This window comes from Mercurialis annua, linkage group LG4 (genome assembly GCF_937616625.2).
Source record: "Mercurialis annua linkage group LG4, ddMerAnnu1.2, whole genome shotgun sequence".
NCBI classification, from domain to species: Eukaryota; Viridiplantae; Streptophyta; class Magnoliopsida; order Malpighiales; family Euphorbiaceae; genus Mercurialis; species Mercurialis annua.
In genome coordinates, this window is record NC_065573.1 from 17,343,491 (window position 1) to 17,369,833 (window position 26,343).

Consider the following 26,343-nt stretch of genomic DNA (forward strand, 5'->3'; position numbering starts at 1 on the left):
ACTCTTCTCACTAACCACCAATTTAACATTTTATTTTAAAAAAAGGGTCATTTATGCCTCCAAAGTTTGACTCCAAGATCAATCAAGCCTTCAACATCCAGAAAAAATCAAATATGCCCTCAACGTCTTAAAAAGTGAATAATCATGCCCCAATTTTGACTTTTAAATGAGACGTTCTGATTGTCGAAATTGAGGAGTCTGGTTGTTCATTTTTCAAAACGTTGAGGGCATATTTGAACCTTTTCTGAACGTTAAGGGCTTACTTGATAAGCTATTTATGACCTTAGAGGTGTAAATGACCCTTTTTCCTTTTTATTTTCCATCCTTATTTGAATCGTAATCTTTTTTTTTTCTCCAGTCTCATCAGCACCTTATTCAAATTCGAAAATAATCCGTAAACTAAATCTTCTCCCTTTTTATCGGTATTTTTTGTGAATAACTTCGTTGACCAACTGTAATTTAAGATCAAATAAAATGAAACCGGAAAAGTATATAAAAAGTATTATATTTAAAAATTAGTCTATTGAACTTTTATGTGAATTCTTTTGTAGTTTTTGTAAATGGAAATAAAAATTAATCAGTAAAAAATAAGACATAACAAAAGAATGGTGGCAGCCGCCGAATAAGGGTGATGTTTTTTTTTTGAACAAATAAATAAGGAATGGGAAGAGATAATATACATTGTGCATGTGCCGGAATAAAAAGATGTTTAATCAAAGACTCATTCCAATTATGTTTTGAAGGAGTAAGCAAGTCTGAAATGAAGCTTAGGACCTCGTTGCTATCTATTCATTGATTCAAGCTATGCAATGAATCATTTGTATCTGGTAACCAAGGAGATAAAAGCGGATTGAGATTCGTACCTGAATTAATTTGCTACATAAGACCCGGTTTTAATAACTTCATACCAAACAGAAGGCTTCGCCATCCCCAAGAACAATTATGATTTAAAGTCGCCTCCAAAATATGTTTGTTATGAAAATATCGACCCTGCAACAACTTAAATAACAAAGCTTGAGGATTAGAAATAATTCTCCACATTTGTTTCGCCAACAAGGACTGGTTAAACAATAGCAAATCCTTAAAACCTAACCCTCCGCGCCATTTACTCACACACATTTTGTCCCAAGCTAACCAATGGTGTTTAACTCCATCTTGATTTGATCCCCACCAAAAGTTTGAAATCAGTCTATTAATGACTTTGCACAAAGAGACAGGCAATTTAAAACATGACATGGAGTATATGGGAATAGCATAAATCATTGCCTTGAGTAGTATTTCTTTCCCACTCATCGAAAGGAAACCTTCTTGCCAACCCAGCAACTTAGATTTAATTTTTGCTAGAACTGAAGCAAATGTAGATGTTTTTGAGCGATAAATCACTGGGCATAAACCTAAATATGGTTTTGATAAATCCATGGGGACCATTCGTAATAATGAGAGAATTGAATTTTGCAGTAATTGATCCACATTACCTCCAAAATAAACAACAGACTTGTCACAATTAATCATTTGTCCACTCGCAGCCGCATAGGTCTGAAGAAGCTGTTGTATGTTCTTAGCATAAATTAGAGAAGCTCTGTTGAAAATGATAACATCGTCAGCAAAGAATAAGTGTGAAATGATAGGGCAATTTCTATTAAGCTGCAAACCATTCAGAACTCCACTTTGAACTGCTTGATCAAACATGGATGATAACCCGTGAGCACAAAGAACAAATAGCAATGGTGATAGTGGGTCACCTTGCCGAATTCCTCTACTTGGCTGTATATAACCATAAGAATGACCATTCATAGTGAAGGAGTAAGTAACTGTCGTGATGCAAGTCATTATCCAGTGAACAAATGTCCTATCAAAACCCCATTCATAAAGAATTGTTTCTATATAACTCCATTCCAGACGATCGTAAGCTTTGCTGATATCTAATTTTAATGCCATGTAAGGGTTTCGCTTTTTTTTTTTTTCTGATGCTGCATATAATGAAAAAGTTCATGCACCACCAGAATATTATCCGCTATAGAGCGACCCTTAATGAATGCATTTTGTGACTCTGGAAGTAATATAGGTAGAAACCGTTGTAATCGAGTAGTAATAATTTTTGATATTATCTTATAAAAAATGGAACATAAACTGATAGGGCGTAAATCAGAAACACGAAGGGGTATAGGGATTTTAGGGATAAGAGTTATAGATGTATGGTTAAAGCCTTTGAGTATCCGACCAGATATGAAAAAATCTTGAACTGCTAAAATGACAGAAGGCCCTAAAATATCCCAGTAATGTTGATAGAAAAAAGCAGTAAAACCATCAGATCTGGGAGCTTTACAAGGATGTAAAGAGAAAACTGAATTTTTTATTTCTAGGGCTGAAATTGGAGCAGTCAAAGAAGCATTCATATGAGTAGAAACTTTAGAAGGGAAAGATGAAAGAACCTGATCAATGTTGGCTGGATATGATGTTTGATATAACTCCTCAAAGTACTTTGTAATAAGAGATACCAACTCTGAATCCTTTGTATGCCACTGTCCCGCCGAATCTTGTAACGCATAAATCATATTTCGACAACGATGTTGCTTGGTTTTGCTGTGGAAAAAGCTTGAGTTCTTATCGCCCCAAGTAAGCCAAGAGATTCGTGATTTTTGAGCCCAATAAGCCTCTTCCTGTACCTGAGCCTGAACAAGTTGTGCTTCCAAACTCTTAATATAAGGCCATTGAATATTTGTCTGAACCTGTGAATTGGCGAGCTGCGATTCATGTCGAAGGGATATGATCTTTCTCTGTGAATTTGTATTGGAAGTCAGTCTCCAATCGTTTAAACATCTACGAACCACCTTGAGCTTCTCAAATACCTGAAACATTAATGTACCAGTTATATTCAATTTCCAAGATGAACGAATAATATCACTAACTTCCTCAACTGAACCCCAACGTTGGTCAAAATGAAAATGCCGATATGTACAAGGTGTAAAGGAATGAGTATTAAGGATAATAGGAGCATGATCAGACCCTACTGGTGTAAGATGTTGTAATGAAGCCGTAGAGTAGCTATCAAACCAAGTAGAATAAACAAGTGCCCTGTCCAATCTTTCTCTTATTAAATAAGGGAAATTACGCTTGTTGCTCCAAGTGAATGGAAAGCCAATATAACCCATATCCTTTAACGACATCCGCACCACAAAATTTGAAAATAAAGTATATGAAGGAGACAAATAAGGAGTTCCACCCTCCTTTTCAGACGGGTGAAGAATTGCATTAAAATCTCCCAAGAGTACAGAAGAAGGTAACATATGGTGCTGGAACCCTAATATAACATCTAATTGTTGTGACAGCAATCCAGGAGAGCTATGCAAATGACAAAACACAACATCAAACTGAGCACTATGTAGTTGATTTACTGTACAAACTATCATATAACTACTATAAGACTGGATATGTAACTGTACATTAGATGTCCAGAATAGCAAAAAACCTCCAGAAGTGCCGATAGGTTCAATTACAAAAAGATTATCATATCCCAATTGAGCCACAAACTGTAAAATTGATGAACTCTGATTCTTTGTTTCTGCCAAGCATAAGACATCTGGAGTTTGGGACTTAACCAACCATTTAAGGTGTTTTCTTGTCAAGGTCGTCCCGAGTCCCTGACAATTCCAATAAAGTGTCTTCATGGAGGAGTTGGGGTTCAGATTGGGCTGTCTACCTCCACCCTTGCTGCCACAACTGTAGTAAGACACTCAGTAATACCCGTTACGCACTCCATATCTGAACTCACTTGAAGTACATCCCCATTGATAGCATAGAGCTAACCCGAACTTAGAAACACATGAGAAACTGATTGTGGCATTCTGTCAAGCACTTGGTATGCATAAGTCAAAAGATTAACAAAGCAGATAATAACAGCATGATCTTGAGCAAAAAGGGAAAGCTACATCAAATAGATTCTAGATATTGTGTATCAAATTAAAAGCCACCATGAACTTGAAACAATTTAGTAAACGCAGCACAAACCATCCACTAAATAAACCAACCATTTCACATCAAACAAGCCTTTGTGTAAGTCATCATATCAGCACAAAATTGTTGCCAAATCTACCAAACTAAGAGAAGAGACTTGAATTGCAAACCTGAAATCAAAGTTTTTATTTGGCGAGCGCTTCATGCAGCTTTACCAACCGGAGAGCAATTACTTCAGCGTTTTAACATTACACTTAACTGTGTACACTGTGGAGGAGTTGAATCTATTAACCATTTGCTATTCTTCTGTCGTTTTGTTCAACGCATTTGGTTTGCTTCACCATTAGGACTTAATACGCTAAGATTGCAAAATCAGCCATTCCCTTTATTATGGCGTCAAGTTACTGCTGATTTACTTTGCCAAGATCCATCACAATCATCGTTAAACCTTTGTTGCTTTATTTGCTGGTTTATTTGGAAGCAGAGAAATAGTTTATTATTTGATCAGGTGGATCAGTGTGAGTTGGATATGTTGAGTATTGCCATTGCTGCTTATTCTGAATTTGCAGGTATCACTCAAAACAAATCGTCTCCTCATGAAGTTGGACCTATGGTGATTTCTCAATTAGAATGGAGACCACCTCCCCAAGGGTTTATCAAGATTAACTATGATGCCTCTACCTCTCGAGATCATCATTGTGGGTTTGTATCTTCAGTGGCAAGAACTTCGAGTGGTTTGATTATTGGGCGATTTCATGCTTGCTTCAGACATATTTGGGATCCAGGTATACTGGAATTCCTAGCACTTAGGGAGTCTCTGAATTGGGCAGCTTCGTGTTCATGGCAATCCGTTATCGTCGAGGGTGACGCTCTTCAAGTCTCACAGGTGATTAATTCCTGTAATATCGTGGATTACCGTACTTGGGAGATTTGTCAAGATGTATGGCGTCTTCAATCTTGTTTTGTTCAGTGTATAATACAGTATGTGAATCGTAAGTTCAATGGATTGGCGCATGACTTGACTTGTAGAGTTAAAAAGTGCTATATCCAGGGTCTGTAATATAACTATCAGTTGTAATTTGATCTTTCTATCTAATCTATGTTGACAAAAAAAAAACAAATAAATAAGGGTGATGTTGGTTACAACATTTTTCAGTTTTTATAGTTTGTCAAATAGTGACATGACTTATTTTTAATTATTTTTCTATATAATTATCTATTGTTTGATATCTTTTTAAATTTTTTAATTTTTTTAATCATGAATATATAATACAATAAATTCATAATAGTTCATGGCCATTTTATGAGTGTAAATGTTATATGTAAATGTTTTATATTCAAGTTACGGGTTTTTGTTATAATTTTGATTTTCTTTTGTCCACTGAGATATCATGCATTTGAATGATTAATTTTTATAAAATTGAAAAGAAGTTCAATGTTTCTCTTATTTGAAAAAATTACAATGTATTTAATTATTGATACAGTCTTATGCTAAGTAACCTGTAATAAAATAGTACATCGGGCACAAAATATAATATTTTCGTGAAAATGAAATAAATAAGACCAAAAAGGAAATGAAAATCTCAGATTTTGAATGAATTCAATTAAATTAATTGTTTTAATTAAATTTTTATCATCATTTATTATTTAACATCAATCTCCTAATCTATATAAACCACATGTTTTGTTCACTTTACAATTTACTATCTATTTATAATTTTTGGAACACTAATTTGACTTAGATTTTAAAACATTTTCATATTAAAACTGACCTAAGTTAGTCCATTATTAGAATTATCAAAATATATTTTTAATTTGTTTCTAATAAAAAATATTATTAATAGTATATCTCTACAAGATACTATAGAGAGAAAATGATTAAAATTTTTATGAAGTAATAGTAAAACATTCCTTGGCATGAAATAAATATCAAATTCTAATACAATAGATGTATTAACATAAAAATGCAAAAAATATATCATAAATATTCAATATTTTAAATAATTCATTACTACGGTTATTAAAATAGATTTTTATTTTATTTTAGTAATTTACAAATTATAATTTTTTACCATTCATATCTTTTTCTATAAAATTACTATTTAAATTAAATAATAATTTGATTCCGCGTAAATATGCGGGCTTACGACTAGTTTGTACAAAAAAGATTAACGTGGATCTCTCTATCTGGGCAGATTTTATCCGGATAGCTTTTTTTTTTATGTAGTTTATTAGTAAAAATTAATATTTATCATATACTTGAATTACAATTTAAATCATTAGGTAAGAATTTTGATTTCCAAGATTACAAAAAAACAAAATGGAAATAGAGGTCACGGGCATGAGATTAGAGAGTAAAAGTGGAAGAAACGTGTGTGGTGTTTGCATGGTTAATCTATCACTCTCATCACTTCTGTTTGTTAGTTTTTTCTGTTGCAAAACCCCAAATGCTCACATGTGACTCCACATGTGAAGTCCCCATTTCACATGCTTAAGAATCACACAATATTTGGATATGGGGATTTTATATTGTTATGCAAATTTATATTTTTAACTCATATTTTTTAAAAATATTTAATATTTACTATAATTTTTTTTTATGAATCGAAAAGTAAATAAAAAGCCATAAAAAAATGGCAAAAACCTGTATCTCAAAACTTCCGCACAATTTTTTTAGAATTGCATCAAGTTTTTGTGATTTAGACACATCATTTCAATTGTATGAACTACGTTTATAGCTATTAAGGTAGAATTTCTCGAAACTTATTGCTAAAATATCTCTATATTTTGCTTTTCTAAAAGGGACGATCGCTTCAAAAATCTGGTCTAAAATTATATTTCAATTTCATTTTTTCGCTGTAGTTTTATTGAATTTTTCAGAATCGATTTAATTTTACTCACGTAACATGTTTTATTTGTATGTAAAGTAAAATGACGATTTTATCCGATTATCTCGGTATTTTTTTAGGATATATGTGTACGTAGTGGTAATGTAAGCAGCTATAAATAGTGTAGCAGAGTGAAGTACCACACAATCATTCTCTTATTATCTTCTAAAATACATGATGATGAAGAAACCAAGCAATGCTATGCTTCTTTTTTCTTTTATGTTTCTTTTCTTAGTTGACATCAATGTAAGTTCATTCATCTTCTTTCACTGCTCCTTCAATTTTTTATTCATGTCCAATGTGATGGTTCCTAATTAGAATTCATTACGTTAACAAATTAGACTATAATTAACTAAAACTTACTACAATCATCTAAAAATAACATGAAAACGCCACACCGTTTGAGCTGTAGCTCAAACGGTATAAGCGCTAGGCAGTAAACTGTTAGGTCGTGGGTTCGATTCGTCCCACAAGCGTTCCCCTCTCTCCAATTATCAAAAAACATGAAAACGCCTTATGAATTATGTAAATTCACGGTTTATCACTAAATTAATTGAGATTAACAGCAGTAGGACTTGCAGGGTTTTATAACTGAAGCTCCAACTCCACAACCACAACCAAATAGCAAGCATCCAACGGTAAGACTCTTATACATGCAACTTTCAAGTCATTAGTTTTCACCTTACCTCTTAAATCTAGGATAAAAAAAATGACGTAAGGTTAAACTCGTGGTTTAGAACAAAAACACTTTTAAAGCGTTATAAATATATTCTTAAATAGATATCTTGGCTCGTTTTATCCATTCATCTATAAATTGTCCAATAATTTTCTGCCGCATGAGCTTTAATTCATATATAATGCTTCAGTTATAATGAGCTAAATTAACTAATAAGTGGGTGTTTTTATTTAAAATCATAAACTTGTCCTTAATTGATATTTATACCGAGTTAAAGTAGTAAAATAAACTTTTATTACATTAATAATGTTTTACAATTTTCTTACTAACATTGTTTTTTGCGTTCTTGTCTCATAATTTAGTATGGCACCACCCAAGGCAGTCTTCATCCTCAAGGTAAATAACAAGCAACATTATCACGTTAATGAGTTTGCATTTGGTTCGAATCCAACCAAATCTATTCACTATTAATTTTTAAAATAAAAATAATGATTTTATTAAGTAACAAATATTTTAGATAAAAAAAACCTGTTGGGTTCTTTTTTATTAATTTAGTTGTTTGGTCGATTAGAATTAAAAATGTATATATTTTAAAATTAAACTAAACTATAAATGTATTGTTTTCAAAAAATAAAAATCAAGATGAGGTATATTTATCGATTCAATTTGATTATATAAATATATAAGCCCTGAATTGTAACAATTAAATAAGCATTATTTATATATAAAAATAAATTTGATGTTGCATGGACGGCAAAACAGAGTGTGGAGGGCGATGCAGCAGCAGATGCTCAAACACGCAATACAAGAAGCCATGTTTGTTCTTTTGCCAAAAGTGCTGTGCCACGTGTCTCTGTGTACCTTCTGGAACTTATGGAAATAAGGAGACATGTCCCTGTTACAATAACTGGAAGACCAAGAGGGGAGGTCCTAAATGCCCTTAATTCTTTTTCTACCTGTTTTTCTTTTCTCTTTATGTTTTTTTTTTGTTGATGGGGTTATCTCTTTATGTTCATATATGTAATATTTATCAATTCTTTTTTATGGAAACATATACAAACTTATTGGAGAAAAAAATCATATGCATTTGATAAATAATCTCAGAAACACCGTTTGACCATTCCGTGTTGATACACTACGGGCTGACCAAGTTTTATTTCAAAATCAAACTTTTTATATTGATAAGTACGGTATTGGCAAAGTCAGTCACATGCAAACATGAATCTTCCAATTTTAAAATTTTAAAAGAAGAAAACTCTAATCACTTTAATTCTTATCTCTTCAATTCTCTCAAAATCCATTAATAAAGAACAACATCAAATCGAATTTTATTTGCGATTAATCGTAAAATCAAAGCAAAAATAGCAACAGCAAACACTATATAAGCCCAAGATCATTGAAATTCTATCAAAAAATGAGAATCACGAAATCATGAGTTTGATCGACAATTCCGGTGAGTAGATTTTTATTTAGTTTTGATTAATGGGTCTCTCATGTTATGGTAAAAAGATTGTGCTTTTTTTTTTCATTTTGAATCCGTGAAGAAGATAAAAATATGATTTGTTTAAATTCAGCAACAATAATCAGTCTAAAATCAAATATTGAGGAATTCCGACGGGTTTTTTTTTAAAATTTTGGAGAGTCTGACTTGAGTACTGGAGGACAATGACGACGAGGATTACTGAAGGAACTGCACAACTCCGACTTCGCGTGTGGCGAGAATAATGAACTCTCTTCTCTGTTCTCTGTGATGATAGGTTGCCCAAATCGTTTTCTCTAACCGTGGCAAGATTTATGAGTATGGTAGTGTTGGGTCAGTTTCCTAATTCCTCATTTTTTGAGTTTTCTTGATTGATCCTTCTGTTTCAGTTTTCTTAATTAACACAGAGAGACTCGGTTCTCTGATATGAAGAGTCTGTTGGATGAATTGAAATATTTGATAAGTGATTCTTTTTGTAAATTCAATAGTTGTTTAGTAAATATTTAGTGAACCTATGGTTAACTTATGGTAAACACATAATAAACCTATGGTTAACTTATTTTACACAATAATAAATTTATTATATTTTATTACAAGTAAAATCATAAAAAGTACTTTCATAAAAAGAAAAAAGTTTACCGAAAAATTCTTAACACTTAACAAAAAATTTACCAATTCATAAATCTTTTTTAGTCAGGTGGTTTACCAAACATTACCTGTCTGCTTACATAGTTTACTACAATAAATAGTTTACCGAAGGTTTGCTAAAAGTTGTCTATCAGTTTATCTCAATCATAATTGTACTAAAACATTTCATTGGCATTACAATATGCAAATGTTTCCTTTAAAAAAGGTTTACTATCATTTGTCAAAAACACTAAACAATGAAAGAGAAAATATATCTAAAAAGGATTTATCAAAGGTTTACTAACTATTTTTTTAAAGGTTTATCAAAGATTTAATAACTATATTTTAAGAGTTTATCAACGGTTTACTCACTATTTTTTGAAGGTTGTTTAAAGGTTTATATGATTTATTAAATAAAAAACCAATACTATATAGTTTGCTTTTCAAAGAGTTTACTAAAAGATAAATTAATTTACTAACTGTTTACTAACAGTTTAATATCCGTTTACTAAAAGATAAGCTAATTTATTAACCGTTTACTGTCGTTTTACCAAATAAAATATAGTTAATTTATTAAATATAAAGTATAGTTAATTTATTAAATATAAAATATAATTAATTAATTAAATATAAAATATAGGTAATTTACTAATCGTTTGCTAAAAATTTACTATTAATTTACTAAAAGATAAATTAATTTACTAATTGTTTACTTACTATAAAATAACGATAGAAACATTAACTGGAGTGTAAAAATTAACTGCTTTTACTATCAGTTTATTTTTAGTTTACTAAAAATAAATTGAAATATAGATTTCAAAATTTGTTTAATAATGTACTATCGGTTTACTTTTAGTTTACTAAAAATAAATTTACTATCAGTTCACTATTAGTTCACTTGCAGTTAACTAAAAAAAGATGAGTTTACTAATATAAATTTATTATATGAATGTAAATTGAAAGCAAACCTACAGAGAACTACGAATATTTATAAATGAACAGATAATAGCCGCCAAATTTATCAATTGAATCAAAAATAGTCAAAGTATAACAAAATAAACTTTATCTATATGCAATCTCATATATTATTATTTTTTCCTCCTTGATTACAAAATTAAAGAACAAAACCATGCTATAAGCCATTACATTGAAATAGAAGCGGAGTTAAATGCAATTATATCAATATATTTTGTTCAAATAGTAATTTATTTTAATAATCTTATTAGATTAAAATTATAAATAAAATACAAAATCAGCTTTGAAAGAACTAATTCGTTTGCTAAGATCATCTCCACATGCTTTAATTTTTCATTAATCCACCTCCATAGCACTTCCATTTCTTTTGTCAAAGCTTCATGCCAAGAGTCTCATGCCAAAAGCCAAACTCACAAAACAAGACCAAAATGTAAGTACTCTAACACGATATATATTTAGGTGTTGAATATGATGGAACTTAAAATAAAACAAGTTAGGTGTTAGCATTACATTTTTGTCATCATCGTTTTCTTATTTCTTGTCATTCTTTGAAGTTTCAACTTGCTTTTTATTGCTAGACTTGTTATTACAGCCAATAGAATCTTTTTCTCTATAAGGAATAGTAAGAGTAAAAATATCAGTAATTAATATGAATACATACAATAACAAAACAAGCTCAGCTATGTGGTAGAGGTAAATTAAAAAAGGATGGCAACAAACTTATCAAAATGACAAATAATTTTTTTTATCAACAATAAAATGTATATGTATCGTAAAGACCACAATGGTAAAATGGTAATTGAAGGTCTTGTAAAGATCATTATATTTCAAATTTAAAAATGGGAGAACATTGCTGAAGCTACTTCAATATCAAATCAAAACCAAAAACAAATCAAGAACCAATCAAGCATTTTGAATCTCAATTTGATAACTATGCACCCAATAGAACAAAATAAACAGTCATTTCTTTTGAATTTGGTAAATCTTACTAACTAATCAAACATTGTTCTAAAACATAAAAATAAAGTGCAGGTAAAAGAAATAAAATCTGAAAATTTAAAAATCGTGTATTACAAAACATGAAATATGATAAATAGAAATAGAAATAATAAAAAAGATTATTTATTTTTTCATAGAGTTTTACTCAACTTCTGTATGATGAGATAATCTTAAAAACTACAAAATGATAAACCCACCTGAACTTCGTTGTCTTTCAGCGCAGGCAGAGATCGATAGAAAGTGAAGCACTTATCAAGACACGGCGGATTAAAGACGGCACCGTTAAACGCATAAATTAAAGATTGACTTTCACTGATCTTGAAACAGGCTTCTTTTGGGACAACCACCGGCGAGCCGAGCCGAAAAAGTGAAGAAAGGCTACTGAGGAAGAAAATTTGGGGCAAATCAGATGATTTGAAGAACACTGTATGAATAAAGTTAATTAGTGGTAATATTGTAGGGAAAATAAATTAATTTTGCAGGGAGATTAAAGCTTGCAGTACAATTGAAGGAGGAATGTCCGGTCGGTATATTTGAGATTATTTTGGGCTTCCACAGTGCTGGCCCTAATTTTCTTAACTTATTAAATGATTTTTACGGGTCTGACATATAACGAGCTGCTTGAGCAAATGAATGTAGCAGTATAACATAATTTGAAGATCATTCTTCAATTAAAAAATAAATTATATAGTGGCCTAGACAGTAAAATTCAATCATTAATAAAGACAATGCCATTTTTTTAAGAGGTTGTTTATTATCAGCAACCACTTCCAAAGCGTTTCCAGGGGCAAAAGTAAGGGGGGCGAGGTGTAATACCCCAAGTTAATTAATTAACTAATTGGACCACGTATCAAGTTTGGACTCGCTAGAGTGGCGATATCGGAAAGATTTCAGAAAAATTAAAGTAAATAAATTTCAAATAGGTCGGTTTTGGGAAATTTAAAATGCGGAAATCAAGGTTATATTTCAATTCTAAAGTTAGAATTGGAATTAAAAGGAAAAATGTTAAGAAAAGCCCAAAAAGAAAGTACAGGGACCAAAGTGGCAATTTAGCCACTTTGTATCGAAAATGAAAATTTATAAGTTTTGACGGGAAAGTATTAATATCGAGCTTCGTATTATTTATCGGGTATAAATAATACGTATAAGTCATAATAAAAGAATTTATCGATTTAGTTATGGATTAAATTGAACAAATAAAAAGTTTAAAGGATAAATGATAAGAAACAAAAAGAACAAGGAAAAAAGTGGCACTTTAGCCGGATTATATAAGAAATGAAAGGTTGAATTTGAGAACAGAAGAAGAGTCGAGAGAAATTGAGAAATATCGTCGATTATCGTCGTTTCGCCGCCGTTTCTCCGTTCGACGTCCGATTCGAGCGATTCAAGCGGCGATCTCTTCGGAATTGAAAGCCTTATCATCTCCGAGCATCTAATCGAGGTAAGAGGTTGATTATTTGTGTGAAAATGATATAAAAAGGTGGCTGTTTTGGGTTAATATTGTATGTGGATTGAATTTGACGTTTTTGATGGTTTTTAATATGGATTTTGTGTAAAAATGATGTTGAGTATGTGCGGGAATGTCTCAAGCAAGTCGGAATGGGTTTTTGATTGATTTTGTGGAGGTTTAAGCTTGCTGTCGACGGCCGCACGACGTGCCAAAATTTGGCACGACGTGCCAACGCCAAGGCAAGGCTGCCCTGGTCGTTTTCGGCCCATTTGGTGCATGGGAGTTTGATGTATCATATCTTGAGTCCATAAGAGCTTATGGACTCTAAAAATATGCAATTGGGACATAGAACATGGAGAATACGATTAGGGTTTTGTAATGAATATAACGCATAATTGGAAATCGATAAGAATGAATTGGGAAAACCTAAATCTATAACCTAGAACGTTAGGTTTATGAGGTTCACGTTTATAATCTAAACGTGTATATGTACCAGACGTACCGGCAAGCTACGAGATATACGTTTTGGGATTATAAGTGTTTGACCAGCATATCGAGTGCATTATAGATTGGATAGCGGTCACTGTGAGTTGCACTTTACTTTCGTGTATTATATATTAAAGTTATTTTATATAAATATATATATTGTTTATACGCATCGCATAATATATGATTTGATTAAATGTTATATGTTTCTATTAAGTTTATATACGAGGACTAGTATGCGATCCGAAAAAACTAGCTACCTATTGGGTGTCAATAGGCTGCGTGATCACCAGTATTGAGTCAGTCTAGTGTGTTTGCATTTGAGAAATGATTTGATATGTATGGCATGATGTGATTATGAAATTTAAGATTGGGTATATGATTTCGATACGAGTGATCACTCGGTTACGATGTAACCTGGAGTCCCCGTATCCAATGGGTTGGACCCACCAGTGAGTTGGACTCACAACTTGAGATTTATGATTGGGTTGAACGATATATGATTATTCAAGAGATGTGTCGCATGCTAGGATATTAGTTTTGTACGGATCAATTACCTGTTTATATGTTTTATATTATTGTTTTCTGGGAATGCGATACTATTTTTTTATAATAATACCGTTAGTAAATGCAAACTCACTCAGTATTTCCCCAAATACTGACCCCTCACCTTTGATGTCTTTCAGGTGCTTAGTATGTGGACCTAGATAGAGGCCAACTTTGAAGTCATGAAGTCAGCTGTGTATGTATAGTTTCTGACTTCTGTGAATGCTGCAGTAGTGGTCCCGTGTTGACAGAGTCGTAGCCTAGACAGCAGTACATTTTGATTGTACATATTACTTGTTGTCCTGTTTATATGTTTTTGTAGGCTACGTGTTTTATATGTTGTGCACGGCACCAGATGCCGGTGATATGTTGGATACACTAACTGATGTATATAGTACCGCGAGACCAGTTTGTACATGGTACGGTAACTGGAGCCCGCGGGGTTTTTGAACAGTTAGTGTAAATGTTTGTGTATATATGTTACGTATACTTGCTTCTGTTGCTTTATGTTATTTGTTTTTTATTTGCGAAAAATTATTAGTGATTTAAGGCTTGCTACGGGTTCCGGAGCTACCACTCCCGTTCCCTAGCGCCGGTTGCGGCACAGTATTTTGGGTCGTGACACGAGGTCTCAAGGATTGATGGTGATGAATGTCTTATCCCGATCCTTTTTTTCATTTTGGTATAGTTGCTGCCTGTTTCGTGCTGGTTTTGGGTTTACACTTTTCAATTACAAAGACAAAATTTTAGTTTTGTTGGTATCTACATTTATTATGTGTTGGTTGTAATTTTGTGGCTTTTGTTGTATAGATGTAATTTGAAGATTTAAGATTAATAGGCTAAAAAGCTTTTCTCCCGCTTTTGTGGAGCTCTTTTCTCTACCCTAGTTTTTTTAGGGTTAGGGTTGTTTCTCTTCCTTTTGAAGTTTTCATCGAATTTATTCCGTCCACTATCCTTTTTGGATTACTGTCTATTTTGTTGGGCTACTTGTGTTTACTAAGCTATGGAAGGGGTTTTGGCTGACCTGTGTGCAAATCTCAGGCTAACAGAGGATGAGACTATATCTATGAATCTGGACGATGTTGACAAAGAGATTGAGACTAAAGCCAACCTCAGTTTTATTGGAAAATTGCTTACCAAAAAGCTATATAACCAAACTCATATGAGGAACGCACTCACCAGTGCATGGAGGATGGCAAAGGGGTTTAAGATGAAGAAGTGGCGGAACCAGGACTCCAATTTAGGAGGGTCGAAATTTTTACATTTGGCTATTGAAAAAAAATCAAACGGCTGTAATATACTCAAAATATGAAATTTTTTAATAGTAGGGGCAGTTTTAACCGCCCTACATAGAAAAAACCGCCTCTAACAACGTAGGGGCGGTTATAACCGCCCTACAAGAAAAAAACCCAGAAAATCTATTTTTTTTTTTAATTTTTTTCCGGCGAGGAGGGTCGGCCTAGTTCCGCCACTGAGATGAAGGATATAGGTGATGGCCTATTTGTTTATGAATTATGTACTAGAACTGAAAAAGTTAGGGTTTTGCGAGAATCTCCCTGGCACTTCGATAAGCAATTGATTATTCTCGAGCCAATGGTTGGTAGTATGCAACCAAATAATATGAGGCTGCAGGAGTGTCCCATATGGGTCCGCATATACGAATTACCATTAAATTGCAGGGGTCAGGCGGCGATTAAAAAGATATGTGGTAAGGCAGGCAGAATAATTGAATGGAACGATGAAACTGAGGGACGTTGGAACGGGTCTTGTAGAGTCCGTGTGATGATTGACATTACAAAACCATTGATTCGAGGAACAAAGGTTATTAATCAAATGGGGAAGCACTATTGGAGTCCATTTAAGTATGAGCGAATTCAAAACTTTTGTTATCGGTGTGGCTACCTCGATCATACTTTGGCGGAGTATGAGACGAAACCGGAGGAGACAGACGTATCTGAATGGCCTTATGGTCCTGTGCTGAGAGCTACGCGAAAAAAACGAGTTTTAATGGGGCAGAATCAAGGCTCCAAACAGACTGCTGATGCCAGGAGGTACATGAGGAATGATGGGGAGACGAATCAATAAAATGCAGCTGATAATACGGTGGGTATAAGACAGGTTTTGGATTTGGGTTCAAACTCAAATGACGAGGGAGTTGAATGCCATGTTAACGATAAAGAGTTTACTGCTACAGCTCTAAGGTCCAACCAAGGGGTCAGGATGGTAAAACACAGTCAGGCAACAAATGACAATGAGGGTTTTGTGGATATTAATGGGTTGCTGGTTAACACACTGACCAGATATCAAATATAACACGTAAGCAGACTAGAAAGGCAAAGAAGAAACGGACCTGTACTCGGAGTAAAGTCCACAGAAGTGTTGGGGATGAAGAAGGAATGGCATCTATAGCTGGAGGTATTGCGAAGAGATCCCTTATCGAGGCTCAGATTTCTCTTGATCCAAATAACCTTTTCTTGAAGAAAGCTAGAGATGGGTTCTATAAAGTCCACATAAACTCCTCAGTTAGAACTTCCTAGGTGGGAGGAACCGGTACGTGCTCTCAAATTCTTTATTAATTTAAATTTGTCGCATTTGTTCTTTTTGATGGAGACAAAGCTTGTGGATGGTGAGCTTATTAATATTAAAAGGAGTTTTAATTTGTTTAATTCTTTTATTGTCGTTTGTGTTGGTAGAAAAGGTGGATTAATTCTTTTTTGGAACAAATCCATTAATGTGGATATTATTGATTTCTCTAATAACCACATAGCCTTTTGTGCTTTTGATGTTTTTGTCGATCTAAAGTGGTTCGGGGTGGGAGTTTATGGCTAGCCGGAAACTAACAATAAAATTCGCACCTATAATTTGATTCGTCAAGTTTGTTCAGAGATAGATGGGCCGATGCTCATCTTTGGCAACTTCAACCTGTGTCTGTTTCACTTTGAGAAGAGTGGGGGTCGACTTAGTGATCAAAAAGAGATTGATGAGTTTCGGAGTGTTGTCAACGATTGTGAGATTGGTGATCTGGGGTTTGAAGGGACTCTGTTTACCTCGTCCAATATGCGGCGTGATGATCAAAACGTCCAAGTCCGACTGGACAGATTTCTCGCTAACGATCAGTGGCAAGAGAAGTATTTAGGGTGTAGGGTTTTTCACTTGGCTAGACAGAGATCGGATCATTGCCCTATTCAATTCTCGTTTTGCTAAGCGAATTAAGATTCGTAAGAAAATCATTCTCATTTAGTCTGCTATCCTCGTGCATTCGACAACCCGGACTTAAAGTCCATCTATATTACAAGTTGGCGTTAGCGCGTGAGCGTTTCGGCCAACAGTGTTTAACATTGCAAAAAACTGTTAGTTCATGTTTAATTTGCCAAAATGAAAAGTTCGTGTTAATTTTGCAAAACACGCTAAAATTCGCGATTTTTACGCTATTAAACCTATATGAAATAACACGTGCTTCATATTCAAAAAACTGTTTCAAAACTTCTTTTTCAACACAAAGTCAATAAACGAAATTTTGTTACTGACGCCTAGCCCAATTGGCTAATGTACTCTAGTGCATTCATGAGATCTCGGTTTGAGTCTCAATAGGGCAGGTAGTTTAAGGCCGATTTAAAAATGAAAAATCTAATACTTACCACTAACTAATAACGTAATTAGATTGCATCTCTGTCCAAAAAAATAAAAATTTCAATAGACGATCTTTTATGCTATAATAAAGATCATAAATAAATTTCTTCCACGAAAGACACACAAAATTAAATTAAATAACAATAAAAATATAATTTTGCAAATCTTTTCATGAAGGACAAATAATTAAAATCAAATCCACAATTAAACATTTGAAAAAATTCCACAAGTAATAAGCGGTGGTTTGCCAAAACTATGTTTGTCTATCACGCGCCAAACTGAAATTGTGGAAGGAGGTTTTTGAGCTGATTTTGCTAAAGTTAAAGTAAATGTGATTCTGTCTTGTAATTTTATATCAAGTTAGAGGGTAAAATAATTCTTTGTTCTTTCTTCTATTTTTTTCCGAGAATTGATGGCTATTCATAGCTATTACCTGGGTGAAGTTTGAATCTTAAAAACTCAAATTCATGTCCGAACTGCAAGATCAGTCTTTACTCTCTTGCCGGATCCATCCGTCATGAAACATGCAAATTTTAATATTAACATATAAACATCCCTCAAAAATAATTATAGTAAAATCAGTCTGCGTGCCGGCCTGCGTCAAATGCACGCTGTATGGTTGGCTAATGAATTTTGATGGCTGGCCGGCGGTCAAATTGAATATTAATATCAAAATATGTAGAAGAATTGAAACGTGATGGCTCATCTCATCATTTTGAAAGGCTACGAATAAGCATATGAGTCAATCTCAATAATTAATGTGTCCGATTTTTTTAAGATATCATTTAAATTATAATTTATCTGCTATAATTACCGGATTAATTTTTTTTATAAAATTATATTTACTATCTATTAAAAAAAACATTAACACATTTTTTTAATATTATATATTTTACTATATATTATATTCAGATATGTTTTTTTTTTTGAAATATATTGAAATATATGTTTTGAACTACTAATTTAATATTAATAACTTTAATTTTAATTAATAAATAATTTATTTCAAATTCATAACCGGCTTGTTTTCTTAATGATTGAAAAAAAAAAGATTATTTTCAAATGAAACTCTTGACATTTAGAATTTTAACAAAATAAATCTTATATATTTTATAATAAAATAAAATCTAAACTTTTAATTTTTTTAGGAATAACACTTGGTCAAAATTCATGTATGATAAAAAAAAGTCAAATCACTAAAAAGTACAAACTTTTCATGAAAATTTCACAAAATTCTAAATCTTTCAATTTTTATCTGTATCGTCCTGAAACACGAATTTTTGTTTAATAATGCTCAATTACGCGATTTTCTTATATGACGCCTACTTGGTGTTGCTTTGGAAATGCCACACATGTCGTCACATAAGAAAAATTGAATAGTCAGACATAATTGAAACAAAATTATGCGTTTTTAAACAAATTGGATAAAATATAAACGTATTGGACTTTTGTGAAATTTTCATGAAATGTTTGATCGTTTTTAGTCATTCCGCCTAAAAAAATAAATTTACTCTTTAATTATAATAAAAACTCAAACAGTTAAATATTTAGCTATTTAGCTATTTAAATAATTAAGTTCATAATTTATAAATTAATAAATTAAATTTATAAAATTTATAAAATTATTGAATAATAAATTTGTAAAACTAAAATAATTTATTTATTTCTAAATAATAAAACTTCAAATGGTGATAATTATTTTATCTATTCTTCCTTTCAAAAATATTTTTTTTCAAACAAAATTATAAATAATAATGTTATTATTAAAATCATTCAAAATTTATAATAATTAAATATATTTTTTTTAATTATTGTAATTTGTAAACTTTTTTGTAAAAATTATTTAGAATGTTTTTACAAAATGTATAAAATTATACTTTTTTAATTACTAATGAAATTAAAAAAGAGGATGAATTTATTTATATATAAAATCACTCTAATTTTTTATTTGCATTATTTAAGTGATAATAAATTAATTATAATTTTAAATTTGTTTGTTTTATTTTTCTATTTATCATTTAATAAGTAAATTTAGAAATTTAATTTCAAACTTAAGTGAATATTTTTTATTCATTAGATTAAAAATTTAATACCAATAAGTTTTAATTCAAATGATATAAACTCTATGCAGTAAACTACTAGGTTGTAGCTTTCAATCCTCCCACAAGCGCTCCTCTTTTTCCAATTATATTAAAAAATAAAAATTTAATGGAAATATGTATGAATATATTAATGGATTTATTAAACAAATTAACCATTAATTAAAATCAAACTGGACTCGCTGGTCGAACTGGTTGAATTAAAAATCGACCCGTTGTCATGACTAAAAGCTGCAAACGGTCTAATAGAGTCGGACCGGAAACCGAAAAAATCAATAATTAAATCGGGTGATTAAGCTGGTAAACCATTAGTTGAACCAAACAAAAAGAATAAGTGACGGGAAATACATCACTAAATATCTAAAATTTGTTATTAATTCTATATTTTTCTTTTTTAATATTTCATTAAAAGGTTAAATCAGTTAAATAGGAAACCGTTGGCTATCGGTTCGGCCATCAATTCTATTTTTTTTTTGAGAGAAAGTCGAACTTTTATTAATGATCCAAATCAGTTACATTTGTGAGAAATTCAGGGAAGTGACAGTACCACTCCTGATGACCTGAAATGGAACGGGCATTCTGCGCTAAAATATGCGCTGCCTGATTCGCAGATCGTCTCACGAAATTAAAAATAACATTACTTAACTGCTTTGCTAAATACGCACAATCACCTATTAGGATATCCTCAGACAATTCCGGATTCCTAATCTCCAAAATAACATCCATCGCATCCGACTCTATTATCAAATTTTGGCAATCTTTCAACCAACTCAGCGCTTCACGAATTCCCATAGCTTCCGCCGCCCGCGGAGAAATATTGCAGCTAAGTCTGACTTGACGCGCTTGCACCACAACACCATTGGAGTCACGAACAACAATACCCAGTCCCGTTCCTTGACTATTCGAAAAATTCGCTATATCACAGTTAGCTTTTAACCATCCCTGTCTCGGAGGAACCCAGCTAACCCGCCCGTCATCTTGGAACAGCTCAGCTCCACGCATCTCTTCGTCCGGTAGATGACAGATTTTCCACGCTGAAAGTTGAGCAGTAGCAGCTCCAATAATGGAATCCACAGTCCCCCATTTCTTATTCCACACGGTATTGTTTCTATTTATCCAAAGATTCCAACACACCATGGCAACCAAGGATTTATCCTCCATATTCATACCTGTGAGCCACCTACAAATCCATTCCACAACAGCCATTCCTTCACACAACTCAGGAACTTTAATAATACTCCAACAATCAGCAGCAACCGAGCAAGACATCAAGATATGAGCTGCATTATCAATTCCCGCTGCACAAACCGAACACTGAGAGTAAACAAACACTTTCCTTCGCGCAAGAGCCTCGGCCGTTGGCAGGTAATCCTTGCAAACTCGCCACAAAAAGTTCCGGACATGCAACGGGATTCTAAGCTTCCATATTAAATTCCAAACATCATTTAAAGGCCCTAAATACTCACCACAAACAGCTCTATAGCAGCTTTTAACCGTAAATTTGCCTTTTGAATCGAACCTCCAACACCACCCGTCTTCTAAATTCCGGTTACTGATCGGAATTTTCAGGATTTTCTCCACATTACTGCTCACAAAAACGTCTCGCACTAACCCTTCGTCCCACGCCCTTCCCTCCTCATCCATGAGATTTCGAACCATCGAATTCTCTCAGTTCCCTGGCATAGGAGTAGAAATGAGTCCTCCATTATCATCATCAAGCCATGGACTACCCCAAACTCTTGTATTCTGCCCATTTCCAATCTTAACTCTTGCACCTGATTTCATTACTTTTTGCGCCTCGAAAATGCTACGCCAAACGTAGCTCGGATTTGACCCTATTTTCGCCTCAAGGAATGAAGAATCAGGAAAGTACTTCGCTTTAAAAATCTTCACCATAAGCTTATTCTCCGAACTAAGAAATCTCCACGCTTGCCGAGCCAACATGGCAATATTAAAGTTTCGAATTTTTTTGAATCCCATGCCACCAAACTTCTTTGCCACACACAGTTTATCCCAATTTGCCCAACTAATTCCTTTCTTTTTAGCTTGATCTCGACCCCACCAAAAAGAATTAAGCATCCTTTCTAACTCCTCACAAAGCCGGGAGAGGAATTAAAAATACGTTCATCACGTAATTGGGCATAGATTGTGCTACTGACTTAATCAAAACCTCTTTACCACCTCGTGATAAAAATTTTGCATTCCAACCTTGGACTCTACTCCACACTCTATCTCTTATAAAATTAAAGATAGATGCCTTATTTCTACCCACTAAAGACGGGAGCCCAAATACTTGCCACTGTCATTTACTTCCTCCACACCCAAAGTTGATTTGATATTAATTCTCAAATCCAAGTCTGTATTAGAACTAAATAAGACATTGGATTTTTGAAAATTAACTTTTTGACCCGAAAGCCTCTCATATTCGGCCAAGACCCCTTTGACAGCAGTCATCTCTTCAATAGATGCTCGGAAGAATAAAAAGCAATCATCCGCGAAAAATAAGTGACTAACCTGAGGTGCGCCTCTATAAATAGTAGCTCCATGAATTCTACCCGAGTACTCCTCATGAGCCAACATACGGCTTAGACCCTCCGCACAAATAATAAAAAGATAAGGAGATAGAGGATCTCCCTGTCTCAACCCCCTGCTCGGAATAATAGGCGTCAAGTTCTCACAATTTCCAATACTTGTGTATTTAACAGTTCTTTCACAGTACATCACCAAACTAATCCACCTTTCACAAAATCCCAATTTCCTGAGCATAAACTCGACAAAATCCCATCTAACTCTTTCATAAGCTTTACTCATGTTGATTTTTAGCGCCGCCATACCGTACTTCCCTATACGCTTGCATCTCAAGTAATGCCCAATCTCGTAGGCGATAAGAAAATTGTCAGTAATGAGCCTGTTTTCAACAAAAGCACTTTGATTCTCAGAAATAACACAAGGCATCAATTTCTTCATTCGATTGGCTAACACTTTAGAAATAACTTTGTATGCAACATTACATAAAGCTATTGGCCTAAAATCAGAAACAGATTCTGGTTACTGACTTTAGGAATCAATACTAGCTCAGTATCGTTAAGGCCATCTCTAAATATGCCTTTAACAAAGAACGCTCTGCACATTTGGACCACGTCCTTACCCACCACACCCCAAAACTTCTTAAAGAAAGCTGGATTAAAACCGTCTGGACCCAGTGATTTATCGTTGTGCATGATAAACACCGCTTTTCTTACTTCAAACTCAGAAATAGTGTTCATCAAAGCCATATTATCATTATCAGATATACTTGGCTCAATATCAATAAAATTCAAAGGATCAAAATTGGTTTCAGTAAACAAGTTACCAAAATACCTTTTTATAACACCATCCACCTCCCTTCTATTCACTCGCCAGATACCGTCTTCATCACGCAGCTTGTCCACTCGGTTTGTTCTTTTTCTTGCCGAAGCGTAGTTATGAAAATATCGTGTGTTTGCGTCGCCTTCCGCAAGCCAGAAGCACTTCGCTCTTTGCTTCCAATAGACTTCTTCCTCGCCCAACACAACATTATACTCATTTGTAGCTGCTTTATACTCAGCCACCCCTGCTTCATCAGTTCTGGACTGAACCGAAGCCAAATCTCTTCTGATTCTATCCAGCCGCTTCTTAAAATTTGGACCCTTATCACCATTCCAGTTTTTTAGACACTCACTGGTTCCTTTCAATTTTTCTGGTAATTCTATATCTCCACCAGAACTCCACGCTGCTGTCACCACATTTACACAATCGTTTTTGGCTAACCAAATATTATTGAACCGGAACTTACGTCTTCTGTTGCCTTCAACTTCGAGCTTCAACGTTAACAATATTGGTAAATGATCAGATGTGGTAGCCTCAAGATTTCTCAAGTTTGCACTCGGGAATAATTCAATCCACTCGCTTGTACATAAAACCCGATCCAACTTTTCTTCTACTTTGTCTGCTCCCCGTCTGCCCCTACTCCAAGTAAATTTATAGCCTGTATAACCAATGTCTATCAAACCACAATTAGTTATAGTATCACGGAACCCATCAATAAGCCACCTCTCCTGTCTTCCTCCTCCTCTCTTCTCATCAAACGCTAATAAATCGCTAATAAACGCTAATAAATCATTTAACGCAAATAAATCGTTAAAGTTAAAGTCTCCACCTTAGGCTTTAGGTGGTCAATTGACCACCTTTAGCTATTTTTTTTTCATTTTTATTTATATATTTTAATTTTTATATATATTAATATTATATTTATATAACTTATTATCCACCTTTATTACCGATCTACGTTTTTTGCCCATCTTTTGAGAAATTCCTGGTTTCGCCCCTGCATGTGAAGGCTTAGTTTAATGGCCAAATCTTTCCATTATATGATGTTGGAGGTCCGAACTTCCGATTTTTTTCAAACCGTAATTTGTCTAATTTAAATTTGAAAAACACATACTAATTTTGTTAAATTTTGCTATAACTAACATAAAATAGGTTTATTTCTGATTTTAAAAAAAAGGTTGTTAGTAGAATATGTAAACACGTGTTTCATAGTTAAAAGTAGTTGCAAACACATGTTGAGATAGCTCAAGTCAAACATTCAACACTACACAGTGGGCCGCGGCAGGATTCTTTGCCGTAATTTGCTTGCTTTAATCTCTGGCTTTTTCTTATTTTATACATCTTTTTTTTTATAAAAAAATACTTTATAACTCAACACTTTAACTTAATTTTTTAGGCCAAATGTCGTAAAAAGGCCAAACCTTTTATAAAAATTTCACAAAAATCCTGATCTTTCAATTTTGTCGATTTTGGCCAAAAACAAATTATTTAATTTCAATTATGGCCAACTCTAAATTTGATTTCAATTTGCCTATGTGACGCCTATGTAGCGCCTATATGGCATGCCAAATATTGAAAAGTCGGGACTTTTGTGAAACCAAATAATCCATTTTTGGCCAAAATCGACACAATTGAAAGGTCAGGACTTTTGTGAAACCAAACAATCAGTTTTTGGCCAAAATCGACAAAATTGAAAGGTCGGGACTTTTATGAAACTTTTGTGAAAGGTTTGGCCTTTTTACAACATTTGGCCATTTTTTTAACCCCATTTTATGTGGTAAGGTTTCATTCGTCCAATTTTCACCCAAAAATATAAATCACAAAAAATAAAATTTAATCAATCCACTCTTTAATTGTCACGTCAGGCGGTACAAAAAGATGGGTCAAAAGTGTTAGATTATATATCATTACTTTTTTTATAATTATTTTTTACATCTTTGACGTGTCTTATTTATTACTTTCTAAAATAAAATTTACAGTCGAAAAATTAAAAAAAAAACTCAATATGTATATATTTTCAACTAAATTGACACTCCCTCATATAAACATCATCTTTTTTATGCTATTAATTTATCATCACTTACATTTTTTTTAATAATTAAAAAAGAAAAATATTTATGAAAGAAATTGAGTCCAAAATTTCCGGAGAATACGTATTTTTAGTCATTGGTTTTTATCATTTAGATTTCCAAATACCATTTTATGGGCACAATTCCTTTCACTGTCAACAATTTAAACATTTTAATCAAACTTTAAAATCTATGGGCAGAATCCTAAACTTTTATCTTAACTGAAATTTTTTCGACAACATAAATTGATAAATGTCATTTTTCTAAATATAAAAAGTGAATTAAGTAACCAACTCATTGAGATGTAAACTTGTAGCTCAATTAGCACTAATACAAACCAACTAATAAAGTTTCAACTTTAACACCATTTTTAATTTAGATTTTAGATTGAAGGTCGTCCAAAGCCTATGAAATCGATTGGAATACAAGATTTCAAAATAAAATTGCTGAGAAAATAATTGTCAACTATCTAAAAAAGCTAAAATTTGATAATTTCCCTTGATGATAATATCAGAAACAAATATTAATTGATCTCTAACATGACCTAAAACATGATGATTATATGATATGATTAAATTTGAGACCAAACTTCAAATAGAGTTGATCTTAAACATGATTACATATTACGTATCCAAAAACAAAGAAGAATCAAGATCACAGTCTAATACTTATTCAACATATCTACAGAATAATTTGATGGATCCATCAATCTTTGTCCTGGTTCCTCCAACCCTAGCTTCTATACTACTTTTTCTGGGCTGGTTTTAACGATGGCCGTAGTAGTTTTTGTGGTGGTGCCGTGAAGAACGAGGCTTAAGGGTGCTGACGGGTGGTTAGGACGATGATCATCGTCTGTTTTCTGAATCTGCAGAGGCACAACAGAGTCGACACGAAGAGATTGTTGGCGAGGGTAGTAGAAATCTGTGGGGAAAAAGTAGAACTGTTGAAGACCAGTTGCCATTTTTTAATTTCTTTTCTTGTTTGAAGATCACGGAAGAAAAATTTCAAGAGAGAAAAAATTGGCGGAGATAACGAACCACACTATACCAAAAGAGCTTGGTGCTTAGACTAACTAACTAGAGGAATATTACTCATATTATAGACATGCAATTTTGT

At 33.1% G+C, this 26,343-nt stretch overlaps 4 protein-coding genes and 1 long non-coding RNA gene across 5 annotated transcripts; 2 read left to right on the forward strand and 3 right to left on the reverse strand.

Moving 5' to 3' along the window:
- Positions 1 to 659: 659 nt before the first annotated feature.
- On the reverse strand, positions 660 to 4,133 carry LOC126676595 (uncharacterized). Its single transcript, XM_050370829.1, has 2 exons — positions 2,433 to 4,133; positions 660 to 1,579 (listed from the first exon to the last, which is right to left on the reverse strand). The coding sequence occupies exons 1-2, from the start codon at positions 3,666 to 3,668 to the stop codon at positions 1,559 to 1,561; spliced, it is 1,257 nt and encodes a 418-aa protein (XP_050226786.1). The 5' UTR covers positions 3,669 to 4,133; the 3' UTR covers positions 660 to 1,558.
- Positions 3,667 to 5,014, forward strand: LOC126678374 (uncharacterized). The gene is made up of 3 exons (XM_050373273.1): positions 3,667 to 3,722; positions 3,801 to 3,859; positions 4,164 to 5,014. Exons 1-3 carry the CDS (start codon positions 3,667 to 3,669, stop codon positions 5,012 to 5,014), a joined length of 966 nt encoding a protein of 321 aa, XP_050229230.1.
- Positions 5,015 to 6,948: 1,934 nt separating this feature from the next.
- Positions 6,949 to 8,638, forward strand: LOC126676661 (gibberellin-regulated protein 6). The gene is made up of 4 exons (XM_050370917.2): positions 6,949 to 7,088; positions 7,424 to 7,480; positions 7,881 to 7,914; positions 8,281 to 8,638. Exons 1-4 carry the CDS (start codon positions 7,017 to 7,019, stop codon positions 8,460 to 8,462), a joined length of 345 nt encoding a protein of 114 aa, XP_050226874.1. The 5' UTR covers positions 6,949 to 7,016; the 3' UTR covers positions 8,463 to 8,638.
- A 2,134-nt stretch (positions 8,639 to 10,772) lies between these two features.
- On the reverse strand, positions 10,773 to 12,282 carry LOC126678867 (uncharacterized). The gene is made up of 2 exons (XR_007640752.1): positions 11,797 to 12,282; positions 10,773 to 11,210 (listed from the first exon to the last, which is right to left on the reverse strand). It is a non-coding gene; the product is annotated as an uncharacterized LOC126678867 (long non-coding RNA).
- Positions 12,283 to 21,478: 9,196 nt separating this feature from the next.
- On the reverse strand, positions 21,479 to 21,889 carry LOC126678375 (uncharacterized mitochondrial protein AtMg00310-like). Its single transcript, XM_050373274.1, has one exon. It carries the CDS (start codon positions 21,887 to 21,889, stop codon positions 21,479 to 21,481), a length of 411 nt encoding a protein of 136 aa, XP_050229231.1.
- Between the last annotated feature and the right edge of the window lie 4,454 nt (positions 21,890 to 26,343).

Coding starts and splice junctions, on each gene's coding strand:
- LOC126678374 (XM_050373273.1), top strand. CDS start 3,667: ATGGAGGAGTTGGGGTTCAGATTGGGCTGTCTACCTCCACCCTTGCTG. Junction 3,723..3,800: donor CCACCCTTGCTGCCACAACT/GTAGTAAGACAC, acceptor TTGATAGCATAG/AGCTAACCCGAACTTAGAAA. Junction 3,860..4,163: donor GGCATTCTGTCAAGCACTTG/GTATGCATAAGT, acceptor CGCTTCATGCAG/CTTTACCAACCGGAGAGCAA.
- LOC126676595 (XM_050370829.1), bottom strand. CDS start 3,668: ATGAAGACACTTTATTGGAATTGTCAGGGACTCGGGACGACCTTGACA. Junction 1,580..2,432: donor ATCCAGCCAACATTGATCAG/GTTCTTTCATCT, acceptor CATTTTCAACAG/AGCTTCTCTAATTTATGCTA.
- LOC126676661 (XM_050370917.2), top strand. CDS start 7,017: ATGATGATGAAGAAACCAAGCAATGCTATGCTTCTTTTTTCTTTTATG. Junction 7,089..7,423: donor TTTTCTTAGTTGACATCAAT/GTAAGTTCATTC, acceptor TAGGACTTGCAG/GGTTTTATAACTGAAGCTCC. Junction 7,915..8,280: donor AGGCAGTCTTCATCCTCAAG/GTAAATAACAAG, acceptor ACGGCAAAACAG/AGTGTGGAGGGCGATGCAGC.
- LOC126678375 (XM_050373274.1), bottom strand. CDS start 21,889: ATGCTTAATTCTTTTTGGTGGGGTCGAGATCAAGCTAAAAAGAAAGGA.